This window comes from Orcinus orca, chromosome 10, assembly GCF_937001465.1.
Source record: "Orcinus orca chromosome 10, mOrcOrc1.1, whole genome shotgun sequence".
Taxonomy (NCBI): domain Eukaryota; kingdom Metazoa; phylum Chordata; class Mammalia; order Artiodactyla; family Delphinidae; genus Orcinus; species Orcinus orca.
Genome location: NC_064568.1, coordinates 45340769 through 45365583, shown reverse-complemented (window position 1 = coordinate 45365583; position 24815 = coordinate 45340769). Strand labels below are relative to the sequence as shown.

Here is a 24815-nt window from a genome sequence, read left to right as displayed (position 1 = left end):
TTGTGCAACCACCATCTATTTCCAGAACTTTTTCATCTTTCCCAACTGAAATTATGTGCCTATTAAATAACTCCCCATCCACCTCCCCTCCCCACACCCCCATCCAGTGTTGGTTTTCATCCTTCAAGGAGCCCTGCTGCAGTCCGCACAGAGCTCTTTATACATCTCTCTGTCTGAAACACTCTTCTTCCCTTTGCCTAGTTAGCTATCGTCTAATGTCACGTTCTCAGGGAAGCCTCCTTGAACCCCCAAGTCCAGACCAGAAGCTCCTGTAAATTCTTTCAAAACCCGTGCTCCTCTCGGAAGAGCACATAGCTCGGTTTGTATTTAAACACGTGCTGTGTATTGTGGGATGGGTGCTCTCACTCTGCTCTGCTAGCATAGTTTTTACTGTCAGGAGTTACTCGCTGTGTCCACAGTGCCCGGCATAGTGTCTGGTTCGCAGCAGGTGCTCAAAAATTGTTGAATGAATAAATGGATGAACACTCCTTCCCAATTTCCCTTCAGCCGGTCATCTGTCTGTGAGTACGTCCACCCCCAGACTGGGGTGTGTTCCTGGGGGTCGGACTTTGGCATCTCAGCCAGGCTGGCAGGTGGCTGTGCTCTTTGGTTTGCCTATCTCGGGCCTCCCGCCAAGCAGACAACTGAACCCACGCCCCGGGCGTGTCGCGGCGTCACGCGGAACTTCCCTGCCTCCACGTCAGTCCGTTCGCTAACCCGGCAGGAACTGAGCTTAAACTGCAAAACTTCTCTCACCTCCGGACGTGGGAATTACAGGCTTGGAACTCAAATCCCCGCGGGTGAGAGCCAACAGATGTGAGGAAAGTTGGGAGGCGCGCCCCACACACGCCCCATCTAAATTTGGGTCGCAGTCCTTTAAGAACCGCTTCATTCAAGACTCCGCCGGGACCAGGCAGTGTGGGCGCACCAGGATTGGTAGGTTCGGGTGTGGGTGTTGCTCAGCAGCAGCGAATGAGGGCGTGGGGTGGTGTTTCAAGACTCGCGCATGCGCGCCGCCGGTGACCTGGGCCAGGTTCGCCGGGTGGGCTAAGGTTGCGGAGAAGACTGAGGGTGGCGCGGCGGCGCGGCGGGAGGGCGCCGACTCCCGGAGGCCGCTGTCGGGGCGAGGTGAGGGCTGGCGGGCGGAGGCGGGCGCTGCGGTCTGTTAGTCAAGAGCTGGCGGCGTCGGGTGTGGCGCAGGGCGGGCCTGGAGGTGGAGGGCCGTCCCTCCCCCCCGGGCCCGCCCAGCCATCAGGCCCGGCTTAGCTCTCCAGGGCTTCGTCTGGCGTCCCGAAGTCTTCTGCCCCCCCCCTTTTCTGCCGCCGGCTGCTCTCCTGACAACAGGACGATCCGAGGTGCGCGCCTGCCAGGAACCCTCAGCGGCCGACGCGGGTAGAGCGCTGCCCCCAGTGGGAGGAGACGGGGTGTGTCCAAATGATAGAGGGGATGATTGTTTCTTTAATTATCCACGAAACTCAGGTAGAGTGTTTTAATAGCAAACTTCCCTTCGCGTGCCAATTTTATAAGACTTGGTTTACCAAATACTGGGTGCACTAGACCAGCTTTTCTGAATATCAGATGTTCAGAGGTACTGTATATTTGTGTCTGTTACAGTATTACATCTAGACTTCCAGAGTCAGAAGGATTAAGCACCCCGGTGCTTAATTAGGTTTGTAGACATCAAAGCCACAAAAGAATATTCCCAGTGGTTAAAAGTAACTGGTGAAATTTGTGACACGGTCAGAAAAGTAATAAAGCTCAGACGGTGGATAGGGTAAATCTTCATTAAATTTTACAAAGAAGGGAATTAATTCTGATAGAGATAATTTTAATAAAATAAAAATGTAAATAATTGAAAGTGCATTAATATTGCTAAACAGAATTAAATTGACATAACAGTTTGCTCTGGAAAATACATTTTAGACAATGTTGTTATAGCTCTAAGAGTTTGTGTTTACAACACAGAGGACATCTTGGGGTCCCAAAGCTTTTTATTCTTAGAAGGAGCCTCAGAGATCCACCGCATCCAAAGATGACCAATGCTCAGAGAGGAAAACCAACTTATCGAAAGTAATACAATGAGTAAGGAGAAGTTGTAACTAGTGTAATCCTAGGCCTTGGCTGCTTTTATTAACAGGTCTCTGATTAGTTCTAAGTATCAGTGCTCCAGGGGAAGGAATTGTTTTCGGGAAATAGAGTAGCTGTAATCCCAAAGATTGGATTTAGAGAAGCAGAGTGTAGTGGAAAGATCATAGGCTTTCCAGTATTTTGAGTAAGGAGGTTTTGGATGGAATACTGGCTCTACCACTTAAGCCTTGGAGCTACAGTTTTCCCTTCTGTCCAGTGTAGATTATGCCTACCCCATAGATGGTTCTGAGCATTAAATAACATTATCAGTGTAAAAGTTCATAGCACAGTGCCTGGCATATAATATTAGTTGCTATCAAATTCAGCCCCCCACTCTTCTTAGCTCCTAACAAGTGACAGACTTGACCTCTACCCTCTCCCTACCCCATCCCCAAGCAATGCGGAACCAAGGCACATTCTTGAACTGCAAATGAGGTAACCAGTTCTCAAGTCCTGTGGCTGAAGGTGAATTCAGTAAGGGTGATATAACTCTATTTTGTCTTCTGTATTTTTTTAAAATTTATTTAAAATTTATTTTATTTTTGGCTGCATTGGGTTTTCATTGCTGCGTGCGCGGGCTTTCTCTAGTTGCGGCGAGAGGGGGCTACTCTTTGTTGCGGTGTGCGGGCTTCTCATTGCGGGGGCTTCTCTTGTTGTGGAGCACGGGCTCTAGGCACACAGGCTCAGTAGTTGTGGCTCACGGGCTCTAGAGCTCAGTAGTTGCGGCGCACGGGCTTAGTTGCTCCGCGATGTGTGGGATCTTCCCGGACCAGGGCTCGAACCCGTGTCCCCTGCATTGGCAGGCGGATTCTTAACTACTGCACCACTAGAGAAGCCCCTGTCTTCTGTATTTTGGATTTGAGGAGTGGGTAATGCCTTATGGTGAACGCTTGTGTTTGAATATTTGTGTGCCAAGTGAAACTTGTTTTGCTTGTTTAAATTACTATTTTGCAAGGCCTGGTCATTTAATGCTGTTTGTCTCTCCCCCTTTCTTTCTGTCTTTCTTTTGGAGGGAGGAGAAGTGTATGTGGCAGGGGTTTGAGAGAGGGTTAAGGATACAGGGACGGAAAGAAACCAGTTGGAACAAGGGGGCCCTCCAGCTAAGCACAGTCTTTTGCTGGTAGAATATGGATAATCTCTGACATGAGCAGTTTATAAATAGATGCTGAGAAAAGGATTTAGGAAATGGCAGAGACAGACTAAAATATAATTTTGATAAAACCTAATAGTAACTAGAGTGCTATATTTGATTACTATTTCAGTTTCTATTTTTTAAAACTTCATTTATGTAAACCTCTTTTTTCCTCTGCAAGTAGAGATTTATCGTGGAAAAATTTTTATTAGTTTTAAAACTTAACTTTTTTTTTTATAAGTTTTATTAGTTTAAAAGTTTTTATATTGGGCTTCCCTGGCGGCGCAGTGGTTGAAAGTCCGCCTGCCGATGCGGGGGGCGCGGGTTCGTTGCCCCGGTCCGGGAGGATCCCACGTGCCGCGGAGCGGCTGGGCCCGTGAGCCATGGCCTCTGAGCCTGCGCGTCCGGAGCCTGTGCTCCGCAACGGGAGAGGCCACGGCGGTGAGAGGCCCGCGTACCGCAATAACAACAACAGCAACAAAAAAGTTTTTATTGAGGGCTTCCTAATATGTGCCAGACGTAGTGCCAGGTTACAGGGTCTGCTGGCCTGTAGAAGGAGCTAGTAAAGACAGATTTGTATGTCGGGGTGAGCACTCTTAGGCTGCCTTTGTCCTTGTGTAATTGATAATATTTTTTCTGTAACTGTGACATGATTTTCCAGATTCATGCCACTGCTTTCCTGTTTTAAACTGAATACTGGTTATCTGCAAGTGGCTTTTATTTTAATGAATTCAGAGATTATAGTACCTACCAGTTTAGAAATGTCATGTAGGAATGGAGCTGCTCCCTATAAAACATGCCCTTCAACATGCATGCATAAATCATCAGAATTACAGTTAATTAGCATAAAAGATTATTGTTCTACTAGTAGAGATTTTTTAAAATGACATTTAAATGTAAAAAGCAAGTATGAGCATACTTTAAGTGATATAAAAACCTTAAGGTAATACTTTTTTTTTCTGTTTTTACTTTAAAGTAATTATACTGACAGGAAATTGCAGAGATAGTACAGAGTATGATTGATAGACTGTATGATAATTGCAAGCTTAGTTTTAAAATAAAGTATTTTCCAGAGTGACTGTACCATTTTACAGTCCTACCAGTAACGTGTGAGAGATCCAGTTCTCACACATTATGTGCACATCAAATGCTGTGCATGCTTGCCAGCATTTGATATTATCACTTAAAAAATTTTTACCTGTGCCAATAAGTATGTAGTATTATCTCATTGTGATCTTAAGTTGCATTTCCCTTAATAGCTAGTGATGCTAAACATCTTTTCATGTTCTTATTTGCCATTTCTGTATCCTCTGGTGAAATGTCTGTTCATGTACTTTGTCCATTTTCTAACTGAATTATTTGTTTTATAACTGTTGAGTTTTGAGAGTTCTTTAAAAATTCTAGATATCTAGAGTCCTTTATTAGGTATGTGGTTTAAAAATATTTTTTTCCCAGTCTCTGGCTTTTCTTTTCATCCTCTTCACATGGACTTTTGCAGTGCAAAAGTTTTTAATTTTGATTAAGTCCAATTTACTGTTTTTCTTTTATGGGTTATGCTTTTGGTGTCGTACATAAGAACTCTTCCCCTAAGTCCTGAAGATTTTCTCCTATGTTTTCTTCCACTTTTATAGTTTTACTTTTTACATTTAAATTTATGATATATTTTGATTATCATCAAAATAATGAGAGGTGTGAGATTAGGTCAAGATTCTCTTTTTTTCTTTCCTTCCTTCCTCCCTCCCTCCTTCCCTCCCTCCCTTCCTATAGATATATTCATTGCTCCAGCACCATTTGTTGAAAAGACTATCCTTCCTCCATTTAATTGCTTTTGCACCATTGTCAGAAATCATTTGGCTGTTCTTGTGTAGGTCTGTTTCTGGGTTCTGTATTCTGTTTCATTGATCTGTGTGTCTGTCCCCCTGCCAGTACTGCACAATCTTGATTGCTGTAGCTATACAGTAAATCGTGAAATAGGATAGTGAGGTACAGTCCACTTTATTCTTTTTCAGAATTGTTTTAGCTATTTTAGCTTGTTTGCCCTTCCATATAAATTTTAGAATAATCTTATCTGTATCTACAAGCTATCTTGCTGATATTTTTACAGGAATTATATTGAACCTGTATATCACTTTGGGGGGAGAATTGATATCTTTACTATGTTGAGTCTTCCAATTAATAACATGATATATTTCCTTATTTATTTAGGGCTGCTTTGATTTCTTTCAGCAATGTTTTGTAGTTTTCAGCATACAAGTTCTATACACGTTTTGTTAGATTAACACCTAAGTATTGCATTAAAGAAAGTATAGCTTTGGGCTTCCCTGGTGGCGCAGTGGTTGGGAGTCCGCCTGCTGATGCAGGGGACACGGGTTCGTGCCCCGGTCCGGGAGGATCCCACATGCCGCGGAGCGGCTGGGCCCGTGAGCCATGGCCGCTGGGCCTGCGCGTCCGGAAGCCTGTGCTCTGCAACGGGAAAGGCCACAGCAGTGGCCTCCGCAAAAAAAAAAAAAAAAGAAAGTATAGCTTTATTGAGATCATTTTTTTGGATGATTGTCAGTGGTATTTTATTTTTAATTTTGGTGTCTATATGTTTATTGCTGGTATGTAGAAAAAGAATTGATTTTGTATATCGGTCTTATATTCTGCAACCTTGCTGAGCTCATTCATTTTAGGAGTTCTTTTTTAGTAGGCTCTTTGGCATTTTCCATGTAGAAATTATGCCATCTGCAGATAGGAGTAGTTTTATTTCTTCCTTTTCTATCTCCTGAGACTTTTCACATTTTTACCCTTCAATGGAAAGTGTGGGGAGATGGGACAAATGGGCTGAGTATGGTCTGTTGCTTGGTAGACTGATTTTTCTTTTTGCCATCTCTTATTTTTATACCACTGCCGTTTCTTCATGTATAAAATGGGAATAATTATCCATTCATCCATTACAGATGGAAAAGCTATAAAATATAGCTTTATTGAGATCATTTTTTGGATTTTAAATGGTATTTTACTTTTAATTTTGTATTGGAGACAGTCCTTGGTATGGATTTGAATCTGGGGAGATCAGAGGAGTGTAGATATAGGCGAAGAGTGCACAGAGGCACAAAGGTGAAGAGAGTAGTGTACATCCTGGGGCTCCTGTTTCCTACAGCTCGTGGTGCCAAATTACATCCCTAGTGTTCTTTGGGAGAAAAGTCCACCAGTGCCCATACCTGTTAATATCCTATCCAGGTAGAGGATCTGACAACAGGATCTGTGAAACAGGATGTGTAGATCCGTAGGAAGATGCATCAAAGCTGTAATAGCCTCCTCACTAATCCCTGGTTGCAGGGCTGCCACATGCAGAGGTGCAGTTTATGCCCTGTATGAGCACCTGCAGAGTTAATAGATGGGGGCTGACACCCAACTAGGCTCTGCCAGCAGAACTGGTCCAGGGTTGTTTCTATCCCGAGAAGCACCTTGTTCTGACTTGCCACTGGTGCCATGAGGCCTCAGAATCTGTCTCCTTTTGTTGCTTAATGGTGGTCACATATCATGGCTCAAAATTTAGTATCTTATTTGCTAAGTGACTTCCTTTAGCCATCTGTAGGAACTCTCATCATTTTGAAGACTGGCTCTGTGTTAAATGTGCAGAAATTCAGTAGGTCATCCTATCCTCTCTGTTTTATTTTTGCCTTCTGCTTTCCTTGCTGCCAGCTTTAGGTTAAATGCTCAGAAGCCCTCCACTTCAGGTGAGGATATGGCAAGTAAACTGCTCAGCACCTACCTCGCTGGATGACCTGAAATGCCCAGGTCCCTGGACCCCACCCCTGCTGCATCAGTGTCAGGCTCTTCCTGGCCCTTTGGGACCATCTTGCTGCCTTTGTCCTGCTCCCCACTGTCGCTGCTGTTGCTCCTGAGCCGTTCTGGTCTCTGTTCCCTCATCCCAGTTGGTTTAATTCTGCAAATGGAGAGATTCATTAGAGAGAAGGAAAAGGAGGATTACAAGTGAAGAAGAGACAGGGAGGCTAATGGAGGGAGGACAGTTGGGAGTGACATAGCAGTAGAGGGCAGGGAAATAAAAATAAAAGCCACATTCACATTTGTGGTGGGGGTGAGGGAGAAACAACCCAGAGTGAACGTTTCAAGGGCGGTGGTGCCCCTGGCTCATCACCCGGCCCTCAGTAACAAGGTGACCTTCCTTCCTCAGGTGTCCTCATGACTTCTCTTGTGGACCATGTCCATGATCCTTTTTGCCTGTGTGGTTAGGGTGAGGGATGGACTGCCCCTCTCGGCCTCCACTGACTTTTACCACAGCCAAGATTTTCTGGAATGCAGGAGACGGCTCAAGACTTTAGCCTTGCGACTGGCCCAGTATCCAGGTCGAGGTTCTGCAGAAGGACTTGACTTCAGTATCCAGTAAGCAAGCATGTTCACTGCTCAAGAACATCTTAACCACGTGCAGAGGTGACATTATGCTGATGACGCTGTGTGTTAAAAGCAGGTCTCACATCAGACAGCAGTCCAAGGTTGTGTGTATTTACAATAGAATCAAAGGGACTCAAGCACTGTTGCCCCAACTCCCACCTTTCTTTCTTTCTTTTTTTTTTTTTGTAATTAGTTTTTATTGGAGTATAGTTGCTTTACAATGTTCTGTTAGTTTCTGCCGTATGGCAAAGTGAATCAGCTGGCAGAGCGGCCGTGAGCATCGGCAGGCCCTGGTTACCCAGTCTTCATGCCTTTAGTTTGGTAGTTTTTTCTGCATTAGGTGCAGGGGTGGAAAAAAGGTGGGTCGAAAGGAGATACTAGATTAAAATGTCAGGAAAGGAAAAGGACGAGAGTGAGGAAGCCAAGAAAATCAGAGAAAAGACTTAGAGTTCCTGCCTTCAGTTTTTGCTTTTTTAATGTTTTCACTTTTTAAACACTTTAAAGTAAAAAATGTTTATATGACAGGAGCAGGGGAGTAAAAATGAGCATAAGTAGGTCCCTCTTCTCAAGGAACTCCAGGTCTAATAAGGGGACAAGAGAAATATATAACTGAATATTACACAGTGGGGCAAATGCTCCAGTGGGAGTAGGAATCAAGTGGTTACAATAATCATGGTAATAAGAGCTAATATGATTGTTTTCCATGGGCCAGGTACTACTCTAAGTGCTGTATGGGCTTATGAGGTAGATAATGGCATTATACCTGTTTTACAGAGGAGGAAACTAAGGTTAAACAGCTTCCCTAAGGTTAGACTGGTAGTAAATGGTAGAGCCAGGATTTGAATGGAGGCAACCAGGCACCAAGGTCTGCTCCTCATGTGTTATGTCATTTCTTATTCTAGGGGTTAGAGTAAAAAGCCGTTCTACGGAGGGATGGGGCAAGGCAGGTTTCGAAATCTCAAAATGGCTTGTTATAGATTTTACACCATTGTTTTCCAGAATTTAGGCCTTCACTTACCAAGTTCTTTCTGTTCCCCTTGAATAGTAAATTTTTGATTGACCTGAGAAGGTGGCATCCTTTCAGGGGAATTCAGTCTCAGAATTAGGAAAACAAAAGGAAAAGTCCAGGCCTAGTTCCAGGCTTGGTGGTACTGTCAGGCAAGAAGGGTTGTGGCCCGAGGAGGGATCCAGATGGTAGGCATATGAAGCTGTCACCCTGTGGTATGGGCTCTGGGTGCTCAGGGGCAAAAGCTGAGCTGCATCTGCCCACATCTACAGCTCCTTTCTCTGGGTGCCTGAAACCACCTTCCTCGGTGGTCCCTTCCTCATTATGCTGTGATTATCTAACAGTCTATGCGAACTTTGTGCTGTACCTCCAATAGGAAACCTTTTTTCTGTTCAAACAAACAAACAAACAAACAAAAAACCTGTCACTTCAAATGAAGTTCTGGGTACTTCAGTCATTTTTTGAAAAGTAGAATGTAAAATGTTCTACTCATTTGTATTTTGACTTAAATATTCACCATTATTTTCACAGAGGAAACTAAGGCTTTTGTTCCTTACAGGTGAGCGGTCCCATAGCTTAGTTAATAATAAATAAGTTAGAGTGACCACACATTGTCAGTGGCAAATGCCACTATACATTTTAGAGGAAGTATAAGAAAGGCACGGTCCCCGGCAGGTCTAGCTGAAGAGATGCAACAGACAGCTCCAGGACTATTCAAGGCCCAGCAGATCCAGAGTTGAGGCAACGTGGCGTCTGGGTGCGGGATGCGAGTACATGGGTCTGTTCCCTGGTAACGCAGATGACGCTCTTTTGTTCCAGCTTTTCTTCTTCGAGGGATGTAGCCTGCATGGCTATCTGCTCCCGCCAGTGTCCAGCAGCCATGGCCTTCTGCTTCCTGGAGACCCTGTGGTGGGAATTCACAGCTTCCTATGACACCACCTGCATTGGCCTAGCCTCCAGGCCATACGCCTTTCTCGAATTTGGTTCGTAACCCTCGTTCGTATTGATTGTTCTCTCTCGCGGCATTGTATGTGTAGAATTTCCAGTTTGGATTTGGCTTTGACCGTCAGGGAAAACCACTGGAGGTGCTGTAACATGTCACTGGAAAGCATTATACCATGAGATTTCACAGCAGTGGAAGGGGCCTGCAAGCTTGGAGGTTCAACACTGTGGCTTTTCATCTCTCCAGAGCCTGGGGCAGGGTGGAAGAATGGCAAAACCTGTACCTTATTCTGGAGCAGGCGTCAGCAAACTGTGGGCCAAGGGTCTGTTTTTTGTAAATAAAGTGGAACATAGCCATGCTTATTCTATTACTAACGGGTTGTCTGTGGCTGCTTTTGCCCTTCCCTAGCAGAGGTGAGCTGTTGTGATGGACCATCTAGGGCCCATAAGCCTAAAACATTGACTCTCTGGCACTCTGAGAACACTGCCAACCCCTGCTCTAGAGCAGCACTGCTCAAGGGTGGTACCCGTTCTTCCAGCATGAGGGACGTACAGAGAGTGAGAATAAGAGTTTAGAAATTCTTACAGTAATTTGGCACTCCTGCGATATTTTCAGTTGTATTTTATCAAAGTATCTGTCTGCAAGCATTTGGAAATAAGAAAAAACTGGTCCTTCATGCAGAGGTTTGAGGAGCACAGCTCTGCAAGAGGATACTCCTTTTCTAGGCCCTGCCAGAGAGGCCGTGTGGAGGCTCAGGGCTTTGGAACACAGCAGGGTAATTATAGCGTATGCTATCAGTGTCTGTCAGCCGTGATTCAAGTCATTTTGAGATCCTGGAGAGGAGGAGTAGAGGTGGGAGTTGGGGGACATTCTCTGTTCTCAGTGTAAATCGCCATGGTCCCTGTGATGCTCTTGAACGAGGGGCTGGCAGCATTTGGTACTCAGGGTCAGGTGCAGGGCTGGCACCTGGAAGTGTTGCCACTTACGCTTCTGGCAGCTACTGCTCACATCCCCTCATGTGGTCTCTGGCTGGCCCATCAGTGATGGGGCCAGCACCCCCTTTTGGTGCTGGGGAGCTCCCTGATACTTGGGCCCCAGCCTGTTAGCCCTGTGACATAGACCATGAGTTCTGCCTGAGTCTCCCTGTGAGGATTGGTCCAGCTGCCACTCTCAGCCCCACTTCTTCTTCTGAAGGGCGTGCTGTCCCCAGTCGGACCACAGCTGCAGCATCCCTGGGCTGTTATTTGATGGGCAGCTGGTAGACCTGTGTTCTTCTCTCCCCTCATCTCTGCATGCGCCTTCCTTCCAAAGCGGTGGGCTTGGTCTCACAGGAGACCCTTCCCTGCATCACGTTTATTCATTACTGAGTGCGAGTAGAATATAAGTAAAAGTATGTGGATATTAGAATTATACATGATTTTTTAGAATTATACATGATTTTGCTTTGCCAATATGTATGAAACTTCACTTCAAATACTTATTAAAACTTGGTAATGGTTAACACTAATGTAAATAAAAGAATTAAAACCAGTACCTTTCAGATATATAATCCTAGTTTGCACAACATACAATGATTTGTAATTTTTTTTCACACACCTTTTCTTGGCATAATCAGGTCAAAAATGACTGTCCCCATTTTTCTATCTTAGAAATATTCTATGAATGGCCCAGGATTGTACTAGGAGTCGCGGCTGAGCTAAGACTCAAGCCTCTGTCCCCTGACTCCCTTGCCACTGAGGTTCTGATGGACAGACTGTCACGTTTTAATTATCCCGCTTTGAAGAGATTGATGAGACCAGTCCTGATACGTACTAATCATTTGACCTTCGTGTGTAGTTGACACTCTTCAGAGTCTGGCTGACTTACTAGCTTGCTTAGAAGTGTAAACTTCATTGTGTACGTATCGTCTTATAACATCCATTGTAATGAAGACACTCAGCTTGGGCCGCTCTCTTTTCGCAGACAGCGTCATTCAGAAAGTGAAGTGGCATTTTAACTATGTAAATTCCACCCAGATGGAGAGCAGCTTAGAAAAGATTCAGGAGGAACTCAAGTTCCAACCTCCAGTGGTTCTCACTGTGGAGGACACAGATGTGGCTAACGGGGTGATGAACGGTCACCCACAGATGCACTTGGAGCCTGGTAAGTGGCCTGCTGCTCTCTGACGTTGATAAAGGTGAGGTGAGATTGTGTATTTCAAATGCACAGTGACTGTTTTAGTAGGAAGTAGGAAGGTGTTTGGGTGGGGGGCAGTGTATAAAATACCTGGGGAGAAACATGGGCTGATCTTGTTCCAGGTGGCTGTTATAAAAAACTCAACTGTTGTGACCAGTGAGTCGATCTGAAGAGAGGCAACTCTTTTGACGAAATTCAGGAGAAGAGTGACTTGGCAGGTTGTTTTCTTAACCAGGGTGAAATCTGCACATTTAAATGGTGTAAAGGAGATTTTCACTCTCTTTTGCTGGAAGTCACGTATTGAACTGTACAGATTTGTACATTCTCTCTCTCTCTCTCTCTCTCTCTCTCTCTCTCTCTCTCCTTTTTTCCTTTGACAGTGAGTCCTTATCTCATCATTTAGTGAAACATTGGGAATCTCCACTGAGAAACCCCCGCTCCTTGATGGAGAGAGTGGAGGGCTGTGGGGTTGAGAGTGGGCAGGGGCCAGAGCCAGGGCTTCTAGACCTCTCACTCTCTGCTTCTCTGTGGGACCCGGGAACATCCCTCTATCCCTTTGGATTTCCAAGTCCTTATCTGAGGAATGAGGTGTTACTGAACGTGCTCACAGTGCCCTGGCATCCATGACTTAGTCTGGCATTAACACCAGTAGCCACTCAATGCCTAGCACATAGCAAAGCATGCTTTTTTGCATTCCTTGTTTACAGTTACACACAATTACACCAATCTTTAATTAAAGTGGATATTTACATTCTAAGAATTCTGTAACGGTATAAAAGCTGAATCCTTCCCTGGAAGACAGAACCATCTACATTATAACAGTCTAATTACTTTGTTTTAACAGTTTTATACTAAATTCATTGCTTGAATTTTGAAAGTGGTGTATTAAAAATGTTCACAGTTTTGGCTTAACTTTGTGTTTCGATTTGATCTGTTTCAACCAGTAAATTCCTGGATTGGCTCTTATGCCATTCAATAAGTTGTTGTAATTTATATTGGGATTGAACTTAACTTTTGTGGAAGGAAGACTGGGTAATCAGACCCCAAGCTTCTCCTTTGCCATGTCTGTAGACAGGGTAACTTTGTGATGTATGTTTTGTCTTATAAACACTTAGACAAGAGGAGAAAATCCAGAAAGTGTCAACTTGCCTGTCTTTCTAGGATGTTTTACTCTGGGTTGACTCCCCCTATTGTTCCAAGGCTAGAACCTTTACAGGTAGCATGCTCCGTTCTAACAGAAACTTTGAATTGCTCAGTGGAAACTCTAACACACTAACAGTAGGCATCAGTTGGGTTGTGGCTAGATATCTGTGTGTGTGTGTATGCGTATGTGGGAAATGTAAGGACAAGAAAGGATGATTTAAAAGGAGCGTAGCAAGGGAATGGGTGGGACACTATTTAATTGGGTGAACCAGAATCCGTTTCAGCAGTTATCTTTAAAGAGAGAATGATCATTTGTCCTAATTAGAGTTCCAGAAACAGCTTGTAGCTGAAATAATCAATGTTTCCCTCCTCTTCCCAATAATTTTGGAATTTAAAAAATTGCATTTGCTGTGAATTGCTCCAGAAGCACACATGACACTGAATGTTGTCCTTGTGAGAAAAAGAATGGAACATTTTACAAGCTGAGGGTTGAGCTGTGTAATAGAAATGCTTCAGGATTTGACAACCAATTTACAGCTAAAGCCATAAACTGCTTTAAATCAGGATTTCCCAACCTTAGCCCTATTGACATTTTGTACTGGAAGTTCTTTGTTGTGAGGGCTGTCTTGTGCATTGTAGGATGTCTAGAAACATTCATGGCCTCCACCCACGACAGATGCCAGTAGCAACCTGTCCCCAGTGGGGACAACCCAAAATGTCTCTAGACACTGATTGAGGGGCCATATCGTCTCTGGTTGGGAACCACTGTTTTAAATAGAAAGGAAATGAAGCACTTGAAAAATCTGTGCTTGCTCAGAGAAGTGGCCTCTTTCTGGAAGAAATTCACCTTGGATTCCCAGATCCATTCTGTCCTTCGTTTCTTGCCTTTTCCCCCTCTAACTACAGCTGCTTTTTAAATTAATATGTTTGCAGTTGTGTGTTTAACATAATAAACCTTTTCATTAGCAGAAGTCTAGTTAATGTCTTTATTTTTCCTTCATACGGAAATTATTTTCACTAGACACTTCTCGTTTTTCATTGTGAAGCTCCTAATTTCCGAATGGAACCTGTGACAGCCCTGGGCATCCTCTCTCTTATTCTCAACATCATGTGCGCTGCTCTGAACCTCATTCGTGGAATTCACCTCGCAGAACATTCTTTACAGGTAACCTTTTATATACATTTTAAATCAAAAGACACATGATGGAAGAAACGGATGGGGATACATATTATTTATAAGGCTATTATGTACTACATTTTAAAATTTGAAGTAAAATTTTTACTTCTCGTTTCATTCTTTGTCGTAAGTTGAACAAATATGAAACTTGCTCTTTTGTATCTGTTTTCCTAAGACGCCAAAGGGCCCTGCTGGGATACTGGTGAGAAATGGAAAACTTGCTTCAAGGACATCAGGCCACCCCATGGCCCTGGGGACTCCAGGAGTCACTGCGGGGGCTGGATTGTTCATCCAGGGCAGAAGTTTGATGCTCAAACTTTAACGTTCAGGCCCTCTTTTCCCCTGGGGAGAGTGGCCTCTTAGTCTGATTGATATCATTCAGATACCAGCTTCCTGGTGTCTTTGTCAAAAGAACTGTGTCACCGCGAAGTTGATTCGCCAGCCTGCTCATCTCAAAGCACGTTTCTACTTCAGTGCTTTTTAAATATTATTTTTAAATTTTGAAGTATTTCCAACACTTTAAGAAAAAGTATGGAACCACTATGAACATGAACAGATAGATGTTACTATTAAAAACAGAGCCGTAACGCTCGCACCGAGGCACGTGGTGGCTAAAGTCTGAAGCGCAGCTTAGACTGAATCTCAGGTGGCTTATGGGGACCGAAGTGTTTGGGGAACAGCAGCAGGCCTGGGCCGTGAGTGGTGGCTGGCTGTTTCCTCACCCCGTCTTTGGCCAATGTGTGGTGTGGTTCCCACTCCTATTGTTTATGACGACTCATAAGCAGATGCTTACCGAGTGTCTGTATGCACTAGAACAGGTGTTCGTTGGTCAAGACATAGTCCCTGAGTTGGGGCACATAGCAGAGTGCGACAACATCGCTAAGGAGGTGGCAGTACCGGGGGGTGGGAGGAGTTGGGGAAAGCTTAGCACTTACAGATGAGTTGGATTTTGAGAGGTGGCAGGGCTGGGGGTGGGGGCATTCCAGGTTGAGGGCTCAGCGCACATGCATGGGGACTGGAGGGCGCTTGGTGGGTCCAGGCCATTCGGAAGGATTTCATGTCACCCCCGGTGCGATGCGTGAACGGGGGCTTATTTCTCACCCAGCCAGGGATTTTGTACTGTCAACCATACCAGACCCAATGCAGAGTAAAGCATTTCACGTCATAATGTTTCGTGTCCTCTAAATATTCCTTTCCTTGTGTTCCTCATATTTATCTTAGGTTGCACATGAAGAAATTGGAAATATTCTGGCTTTTCTTATTCCTTTTGTAGCCTGCATTTTCCAGGTGGGTGAAACGTTGATGTTTTAGTGAGTGGGTTAAACCCATGGCCTTATTTTGTTCTGTTGGAACCATCAGCAAGTTTCTAGATCCTGCTTTTGTTCCACCAAGGCCTTGGTTCAAATGATGGATATAGTACCAGCCCTTAGTGGAAGGACCCTCCACCCATCCTGCCCAATCCTCTCATTTTACAGAGAAAAGACCTTTGGGCTCAGAAAGGGAAAGCCACTTGCCCTAGGCCTCAGGGCCTTTGACAGTGCAGGACAGAAACCAGGAATTTGAACTGGGCTCCCAAGAAGCGAGGGGTGAGACTGCAGTGGGGATTGGGTTGGGCCTGACCAGTATGAGGCAGGGTCCTGCCTTGTGCTTATGGCCGGGGCGTCCAAGTACAGAAATGTCCTTCTGCAGAAGTGACACCTATGTATCTGTGTTTCTTTCTTTTTTTTTTTCTTTTTTGTAAGCAGATATTCATTTTTATTTATTTATTTATTTATTTATTTTTGGCTGTGTTGGGTCTTCGTTTCTATGCGAGGGCTTTCTCCAGTTGCGGCAAGCGGGGGCCACTCTTTATCACGGTGCGCGGGCCTCTCACTATCGTGGCCTCTCTTGTTGCGGAGCACAGACTCCAGAAGCGCAGGCTCAGTAGTTGTGGCTCACAGGCCTAGTTGCTCCGCGGCATGTGGAATCTTCCCAGACCAGGGCTCGAACCCGTGTCCCCTGCATCGGCAGGCAGATTCTCAACCACTGCGCCACCAGGGAAGCCCCCGTATATGTGTTTCTCTTCAAACACAGGACTAGGTTAAAAAATTTGTTGTTTTTCATAGTAATACCATCTGAGTCAAATCTGTCCTTAGGAAATGAAACAAAAATTATAACACTAACTGGAGCCCTTTGATTATTAGTTATTTTCAAATAAGCTGTGTACTTAAGGAGTCGGGTAAAAAGGAGCTTTTGAATCCCCTATAGGCAGAGTTAATCCTAGTAAAAACCTGACTCTCTTTCCTCATCCTCCACACGGACTAGGATTTTAGTACCTTTTCTGCATGATTAAGCTGCTGCTGCTTCTTCTTCTTCTTTTTTTTTAATGAAAAGTTCTGTTCTCGGGGCACTTCCTCTCTCTCCTGCATACATCCTAGATGGCCTGTTTTTAAGAATTACCTGATTGTGCAAAAGGAAATTTTCATCCCAAGATTGAAAATGCACTCATTTTTTAAGAAAACAAGTCTCTAAGACCTTGGGTGTTGCCAGGAGAAGTTTCCTGGAGCCTGCATTTCAGGGCTGCAGGTATCTCACAGTTCCACCTTCATGCCCTCAACTGCAGTCTTACTTGGATAGCTCTTTCGATGGGGAACTCTCTCCCTTCCCCCCTGAGCTTTAGTCAGATTGCTCTGTGTTTTGAGAATGTGTCTTTTTTAAAAAAAACAAACAAACAAACCCAACATTGAACCAAAAAATGATTTCCACCTTTTGCAGAACAAGAATGGCCTCTTTCCGTGTGATAGCCCTACAGGAAGTATCAGTCACTCTCCCTGCTACAAGACCTTTCCCTGAGTCGGATATGCTTTTTTTTTTTTTTTCTCTCTCTCTTTTTTTTTTTAGGCTGTGCCACTTGGCCTGTGGGATCTTAGTTCCCCGACCAGGGATCAAACCCGTGCACCCTGCAGTGGAAGCATGGAGTCTTAACCACTGGACTGCCAGGGAAGTCCTCAGAGATGCTTTTGAAGGCATAACAAGGAGGCTGTCTAGGGAACAGTGGTCCCCTATGCAGTTGTAACTCAGGAAACGCTAAGATAGTAAAAGCACAGCGTCTCTCAGCAGCTTTCTCACCTGTTATGACCCCCCTGAAGGAAAATTCATCTGGAGGCCTGTCGATCTTGTTAGGGTGTTCTGGCCTGGCTGTCTACCCCTGACCTGCATCTCTTCTTTCTCTGCAGCACAGCCTGGGCATTTCTGTCTGTGTTTCTTGAATTCTTTCAAGAGTGCTATGTTCTAGTTCCTCCTGTGATGTCTTTTTCACTTTTCTTACCTCTTCCAAATCCCCACTTTCATCCAGTGATTAACAGCAGCTGATCCAGTGAGTCCAAGCTCCATTGTAACGAATTCAGTTTAATAAGCTAATGTGTATGAAGTGACACTGCGTGGCAGGTACGATAAGCGAATCTTGTGTCTGACCTTGGCCATTTCATTATCTCTGATGGGACTTCCTCTTCTGGTGTCATTTCAGTGTTACTTGTACCTGTTCTACAGTCCAGCCAGGACCATGAAGGTGGTGCTGATGCTGCTCTTTATTTGCCTGGGCAACATGTACCTGCATGGGCTGAGGAACCTCTGGCAAATCCTATTCCACATAGGAGTGGCTTTCCTGTCTTCATATCAGATACTGACGAGGCAGCTTCAGGAGAAGCAGTCTGACTGTGGAGTGTGAGGATGACATCACGGGATGAACGGATCCTTTGATTTTCTTGTGAGGGTCATCGGTGTTCTTCCCCTGTTTGCTTCTCGACTTCACCTTAAGTTTCCACCCTTGAAGTTCCTTTCAACCAAAGCGGATTGATCCCGGGAGCTGAGATTTTTCATAGGTGCAGTTGAAAGCATAAGATTGCTTGACATCCAGTCCCAGGTTTGTGCCAAGGGTTACTGCAGAATCTCCAGTTCAGCACGATTACTTCGGACGGCAGAATCTGGGGACTTATTCAGAAAGAGCATTATTGGAAGACCAAAATGGAATCATTTTGGTCTTTTAAATTGAGTGATGCAATAAACCACTAGATTCAATAACAGTAGTTTAAAGTAATTGGCAGTTGTCTCTGAGGAACCAGTTAAAAATCTGTATCAGCTTTTCAGTCTAAATGTGACTTGGTTAGGTTTTTTTTTTGAGGGCCCAGTAGAGGGTGAATTAAAAACTTTAAAAAGTGGTTTATAACTATAAGATGGATAAATATTGTTTACATTGTTTGATAACTTAGGTCTGATATGATACCTTTAGAATATTTAAATATATTTTAGATATAAGTTGCACATGGCTTCCCTTAGGGTAAGGACAAACTTAAGCTGAGAAAGTGGTTAAGAAAGCTGAATTCATTAAATTTATATATAACCTTTTATGGTAGTGGGACTGTAGGGATACAGAAATGTTTTGTATTTATTTGCAGGATATATCTGAATATTTTTAAAATTGAGTAACCAGTGCTACCGGATCATTAACTTATAAGCATGAGCAGAAATGAGAATATCAGGATTCCTTGCAGTTGGCCACAAACTAGAGTAGGCGAGTCACATATTCATACGGTGGCACTTTGCAGTCCCAGGTGGGAGAGGCTGCTGTCACCAGCCTTTTAGGTGGCAGCCGAATACCTGTCACTTGAATCGTGTCATTTGATACTTGACCCTGTGTACTTGTTCTCAGAAGATCTCCCAAATCAATTACTCCTCCGCACCTTTCCCAATCATCTTAATTAGATTAAGGGCCTCATTTTTTTATGAACAAGAGTTAAGTGTGTGTTAACTTTTTTAGAGCTTTATAACATATAAAGCTTTATAATTAACCCAGTGCTCTGAAAAGTTACTTTTCTTTCTCTCATTGTCAAAATATTGACTGATTATAGTTTTCCAAAATTTAGATCTGCATATGATCCCTGAGGTCTCTAGAAATTTCAGACTGGGTTGCCCAGTACCATTCAGGAGGCCGTTTTGGAAGTTTGCCCTTTAGATTGTTCTTCATAGAAGTCCGGAATCTGAATAGCTCCACCACAATTGCATAGAATACTTTGGGTTGAATTATGTGATCTTGATAAATTAAAAAATCCTATTTTGGTAGTTTTTAATAGTCAAAAACTGTTGCAAGAGTTATTGAGCAGATGGGGAAAGCAAGGATGTCATTTTAGGGAATTCAGTCGTACTTGGTCATTACTGGTAGTGAATTGTTATTGAGCTACCTTAGTGTCACTTAAAAGTCCATGTGACTACGAACTGTGTCGGGAAAATGTTGCCGTGGTAATTTTATTTTCTTATAATAGAATTTCCTATTCTTAATCAAACAAAGTATCTGGATATGAAAGTTATGCTGGCAACATCCTCAGATGTAAACTTCAGAGTTGTCTCTCCACTGATTTTGCATCTGCATAATTTTCTGGATAGCCAGCAGGTGAATTTTCAGGCTTTCCGGGACATAATTTTGAACAGATGGTGAAATAGGATGGGAAGCTAAGGAGGGGAGACAAATCTTTTTATATTAGAAGCACACACACAAAGCTTTAAACGTCGATTAGAACAACTTACCCAATGTATTGTTTTCTTTTTGAGCCCGTGTGCTATTGGTGTTGCCATGTAGCCCTGTACCCCAGATGGTCTGGGGTCTGAGCCTGTGATCCACATTCAGCAAGTAGTGAAGAACATTCCTTGCAGAGGAGACCCTCCTGGTGAATGCCTCCTGCCCTAGTGGAGAGGTTATTCACATCTGGTTGAATGTAGTCTGAATCCGTTAACATCTATATGGGGTTTGAGATTTACTTTTGCAAACAAAAGGGAAAAGATGCAGTCGACAAACGCTGCAAAATAATGACCACATAAACATTCTTTAACTGAAATCCAGCTAAGAGCAGTCTCAGTTCACTGGTGGTTGAAGCTAATGATAGGAAAGGCGTTCTGGAGGTTTTAGCCAGGGGAAATCCCAGGCTCAGGGGTTGACTTGGTTCAGGCCTGGAGTTTTGTAGCCCTGTGTCATCCTTGATGCTAGAAAGTTGACCCCCACGTTACCCTCACTCCGCCACACACCTTTGTTTTAGCTGTTCTAGCACCTTGATTTTCTCAGACGTTAACCGATCTCACAGGGCTGGATCCTGGGATAGATGAAATAATGTTGGAAAAACCTTAAAAGTGCCTTCGGGTGTCAGACGTGGCAAGATCTTGAGCATCAGTGTGTGAGGTGTCCCATATGCTGTATCTGGGCGGGGATGTGGCTCAGTGCTCTCTGGCAGGGGCCAAGTCCAAGGGTTCCCATTCCGCAAGTGTGCTAGTGTGGGAACCACGTAGACACTGCTTTTCTTTCCCCAGGCTAGCCTGACTGTGATGAGGACCATGCCTGGGTTTCCTGTCCTGTGGGGGGACAGTCAGGGGTATATTTGGGTGGGATTTCCTCTCGGTACTAGAGGCCTCACTGCCCTCGGCGGGAGGAAGGTGACCATAGGCTCCTGGTTTTGCTTCTCCAGCTGACACCCCTTTTATCTGTGAATCAAGGCCCAATGTTTTAAAGCTCTTCAAGGGGTAGGAAAAAAGGGTATTGGAAGGAGAGCTGAAATGAGAACGTTTAGCATCATTGCTACCAACCCCCCCTTGAGCTCCCTGTTCTTCTCCTAGGTGCCCCTGTTCAGGTCTCCCCTGCCTCTTTCCACTTCTGCCCCCCACATTCCAGTCCTGGGGACCGAGGCTGAAACTGGAATCTCTGGAGGGACGGGGAAGCCACCTTTCATCGTAACGGATAGGGCGGGTTCAGGAGCTTCAGAGAGGGCACGGATGGCCCCAAAGCCCAGCCCTCTTCCCTGTGCACCCGCAGGCACACAGCAAGGCTGGCTCTTTGGGGCGCAGGAAGCAGGGCTAGACGAGAAGCGGAGCTGGGGGCTGGCTGGCTGCTGGAAGACAGCAGCTGCCCTTGGCACATGGGGGCTGCACCACACCTTCATCCAGGGCTGCCGTCTGTTGTTCCTTGAAGGAGTTGGCTGCTCATAACATGAAGGACAGGTGGCCCTCAGAAAACAGTGCAGTGCAGGTGAGGACCGGCGGGGAGGGAGGGTTTACGGTGACCAGATGAGCGCACAGACCCCTGCCCCGACGTCGCTCACATTCCAAGTGATTCTACACAGAATCCTGCCCAGGCACAGGGAAACCCTATCTGTGCACTGTGAGCGTTAATAATGGTGGAAGAAGAGAGAGTAGATGTGCCCTGGAGAGCTGAGGTGGGAAGGAGCGCCCTGTCAGCTGGCCCGAGGCCTGGAGGTCGGCGTGGCGCTCCCACTTGGTCTGGCCCTGCAGTGGTCGAGTCACAGCCCGCTGGCCGGGCATTCTCTGGAAAACGGTGGTAACGTCGGCCGGCTCCCCTGGCGAGCTGTCAGGAGGGTAGAAGCAGTAGTGGAGGGGATGCTGGGTGAATCCATTGTTCATGTGCAGGAGGAGAAAGGCTTTGAGTTGGTTCACCCAGCATGCGGAGGTTCTGCAGGCTTCAGGCAGCGCAGCTCAGCACAGCTGTGTCTTCTGGCCTTTACAAAAAAAGACCTCATGCTTTCATTCCAGACAGGTAGCAGCCTCTCTTCCTCCCCCGGACCTGCCTCCTGCCTTCCAGGCACGGAGCCTTTGGTTCCAGTGGCATTGGGTCCTCCAGGATCCAGGGAGGTTGGTTCTGTTGGTTGGACCAAACCTCATGGCCTGTCTGACCCAAACGAGGAGAGCTGATTCTCCCTTCTGGGAGCAGTGATGTCAAACTTCTGTTGCTGGGGAAACGTCATTGGCAGAGAACCTGTGGAAAAAGACTTGTCAGTAAAATCTGGGAATGGCCGGATATGGAAACATCTGCCCATGTGTACCGATGGCAGAGCTGTTGCCCACAAGCGCCTTTCATTTAGGGTAAAATTATCAAATCCAGTCTATTCCTCTGCCCTGTGCTTGGTACATATGACCTTCTTTAACCCTTATACTTACATGATCCTGGGTTGTTCCAGAAGTGTTATTTAATGAATGATTCATGTAATGTGGCCCCCAGGATTCCATTTTGTTTAGTGGACTTTTTTACTAAGAGCATTAAAGATTGAGGATGATATAGCCAGAGAAAACCATTTCCTTCATGTATTCATTTTGAATGCTTGCCGCCTGTGTTATCCAAGCTTCTTACTGTTTTCATGTAATAACAAAGATCTATTTTGAGTAAACGATGAGTGCGTTTTAACAAACTTTCACACAGTAGTAAAGCCTAAACTTGTGTTAATGTTGGTAACAAATGTCGTATAGCCGTTTATATACTATGTATATATAAATTAAACGAGGTGGCTTCAGAGGTGGGAGGAGAGTAAATCTAAGGTGCTTATCAACTTGTGTGTCGGTATTTGTGTGAAAAATCCTGAGTTATGGGTCCATTTTCCTAGATGAGGTGATGTGGGCCTGGCATAATGGAGGGGGGTGTGTTGAGGAGAAGTGAAATTCAGGTCCTCTTGTCCAGTGAGGTCTAGACAGGTGCAAGGGCTCAAATAGTCTTCAGCACTAATCCCCAGACTCTGGAATGCAATCATGGGTCCAGGAAAGACCTTGGAAAAACCAAAATAGCAATTGCCGCACTGCCCTGGGGGCTGGAGGGGGCTGCCTTCCATGCAGGCTCTGCTTCTGCCCAGCCCTTTCCCTGCTCTGGGCTCTGAGCTCCAGCCTGTATGTACTCTGAGGGTGATGTCGTTTTCATTTCCCAGGACGAGCTCTGTCAGGAAATGGCCACCAGGGGGCACATCATCAGGTTCCCAGCTCAGGGGACTGCGCTGTTTTGCAGGATCGTTCCTTTAGCAGCTGATGAAATTCCCAGAAGGGAAACAAATGCACCAGCCTCTCCTGACGGCACTGAGTTCTGGGATTCGGGCGTTGGCAGACCCTTTAGATACCACTGGGTTCACCCCCCTTGTTGCTCAGGTGAGGAAGTTGAGGTCTGTCCTAGGTAGCCAATGACAGTGTAGCCCAGAGCTCTGTCCTCTGAGCTGAGACCAAGGTGCCATCAGCGCACTTGGCAGCACCCACAAAGAATACAAAGGGATCTTGGCCCATGAAGGATGCCCTTTCTGTGCCAGGAAGGCTGGGTGCCGGGAAGGCTGATGAATTGCCTTCCTTTTTCTTGGACTCTAACCCCCTGTGGGGTCAGGTAGCAGAAGTGATGCCTGACAGCTGCCCGGCATCCTTGGGCAGTGCCAGCGGAGGAGTGAAGGGGCTCAGAGAGAAGGGGCCCACCTGAGTGCGCCTGGCTCTGCTGAGTCAGCTCTAAGACATCCCCGGATCGAATGTGCAGGGCAAAAACTATTAAGTTCACTGAAGAGCACGACGGAGAGTATCTGTGACCTGGGGTGAAAAAGTACTCCTTAAACAAAACGTCATAGGCACGACCCTTAAGGCAAAATGATTGATGAATCTGATGACATACAAATAAGGATTTCATGGGCAAAGTTAAAAGAATGAGAGAAGATATTTACAATGTCTGAAACCAGTAAGGGATTAATATACAAGCAATTCCTCAAATCAGCAAGAAAGACGAGCAGCTTCAATAGAAAAACGAGCAATTTGCAGAAGAGAAAACCCAGAAAGCTCGTAAGCATATGAAGATGTTTAAAATCATTAGAAATACAGAGAAATACATATTAAGATAACCATAAGACATCACCTGACGCCTGTGAGTTTGGCAAAATTTAGAAACCTGGATGGGACCAAGTATTGGAGCGAGTATGGGGATCTAGGACTTCGTGTGCAGCAAATCTGAAGAGCAGTGCTACTGTTATGAGCTGAACTGTGTTCTCCCCAAATTCATATGTCCAAGTCCTAACCCCCGGTACCTCAAAACGTGACTGTATTTGGAGATACGGTCTTTAAAGAGGTAATTAAGGTTAAAAAAATAAGAGGTCATGTGGGTGGGCCCAAATCCAGTATGACTGCTGTCTTATAAGAAGAGATTAGGACACAGACCCATACAGAGGGGAGACCATAGGAAAGTACAGGGAGAAGGTGGCCGTCTGCAAGCCAAGAAGAAACCAGCCCCACTGACACCTTGATCTCCAACTGCTAGCCTTCAGAAATGTGAGAAAATAAATTTCTGTTCTTTCATCCACCCAGCCTGTGGTACTTTGTTCTGGTGGCCCTAGCAAACTAATACAGCTGCCTACTGAAATTTAGTGTACACACACCTTATGATGTGGAAACTTCACTTCTGGTTCTATGTCCCTGGGAACTTCTTACACAGATCTTTAAGGGGTCACGTATGAAGAGAAATGTTTACTGAAGCATCATGTGTGTTGGCAGAACGCAATCTGTGTGTCTACCGTGGACAGATGAAGCGTGTAGGCTCAGCATGGAGCAGCAGGCAGGAGGCAGAAGTACCAGATTTAGATGTAGTCACGTGCATGCATCTTCAAAACATAGAACTAAAAAAAAAATAATAATAGAACTGAGTGAAAAATAATATTTATACGATTAGAAACATGTGCACAAAATGATCTAATATTTCCTAAGAATGTACTCCAAAGGATACATGTCAAATTCATTTGCATGGTTGCCTACGAGGGGCCAGGAGTTTGCGAGTTACATATAGAGATAATAAGGAATCTTTTTTTAAAAAAGGAGGGCTGGCTAAAGTCAGCAGTCAGGTCTGAGAGCCCTGGGAGAACCAGGGGGCCCGCGTTGCCCCTGGAGAGCTTTCCCCGGG

General features: G+C 45.1%; 1 protein-coding gene across 9 annotated transcripts; it reads left to right on the top strand.

The window, feature by feature from the left end:
• Window positions 1-716: 716 nt before the first annotated feature.
• SEC22C (SEC22 homolog C, vesicle trafficking protein) lies at window positions 717-24572 on the top strand. Of its 9 annotated transcripts, none has more exons than XM_033402012.2 (7): window positions 717-936; window positions 7440-7648; window positions 9483-9646; window positions 11569-11748; window positions 13971-14089; window positions 15323-15388; window positions 17607-24572. In XM_033402012.2, exons 2-7 carry the CDS (start codon window positions 7467-7469, stop codon window positions 17805-17807), a joined length of 912 nt encoding a protein of 303 aa, XP_033257903.1. In that variant the 5' UTR covers window positions 717-936; window positions 7440-7466; the 3' UTR covers window positions 17808-24572. The 9 variants fall into 9 exon arrangements, with proteins under 9 accessions (XP_033257903.1, XP_033257911.1, XP_049571361.1 ...); XM_004277872.4 differs by lacking the exon at window positions 717-936 and adding an exon at window positions 993-1128; XM_033402016.2 differs by lacking the exon at window positions 717-936 and adding an exon at window positions 1167-1355.
• Window positions 24573-24815: the final 243 nt, after the last annotated feature.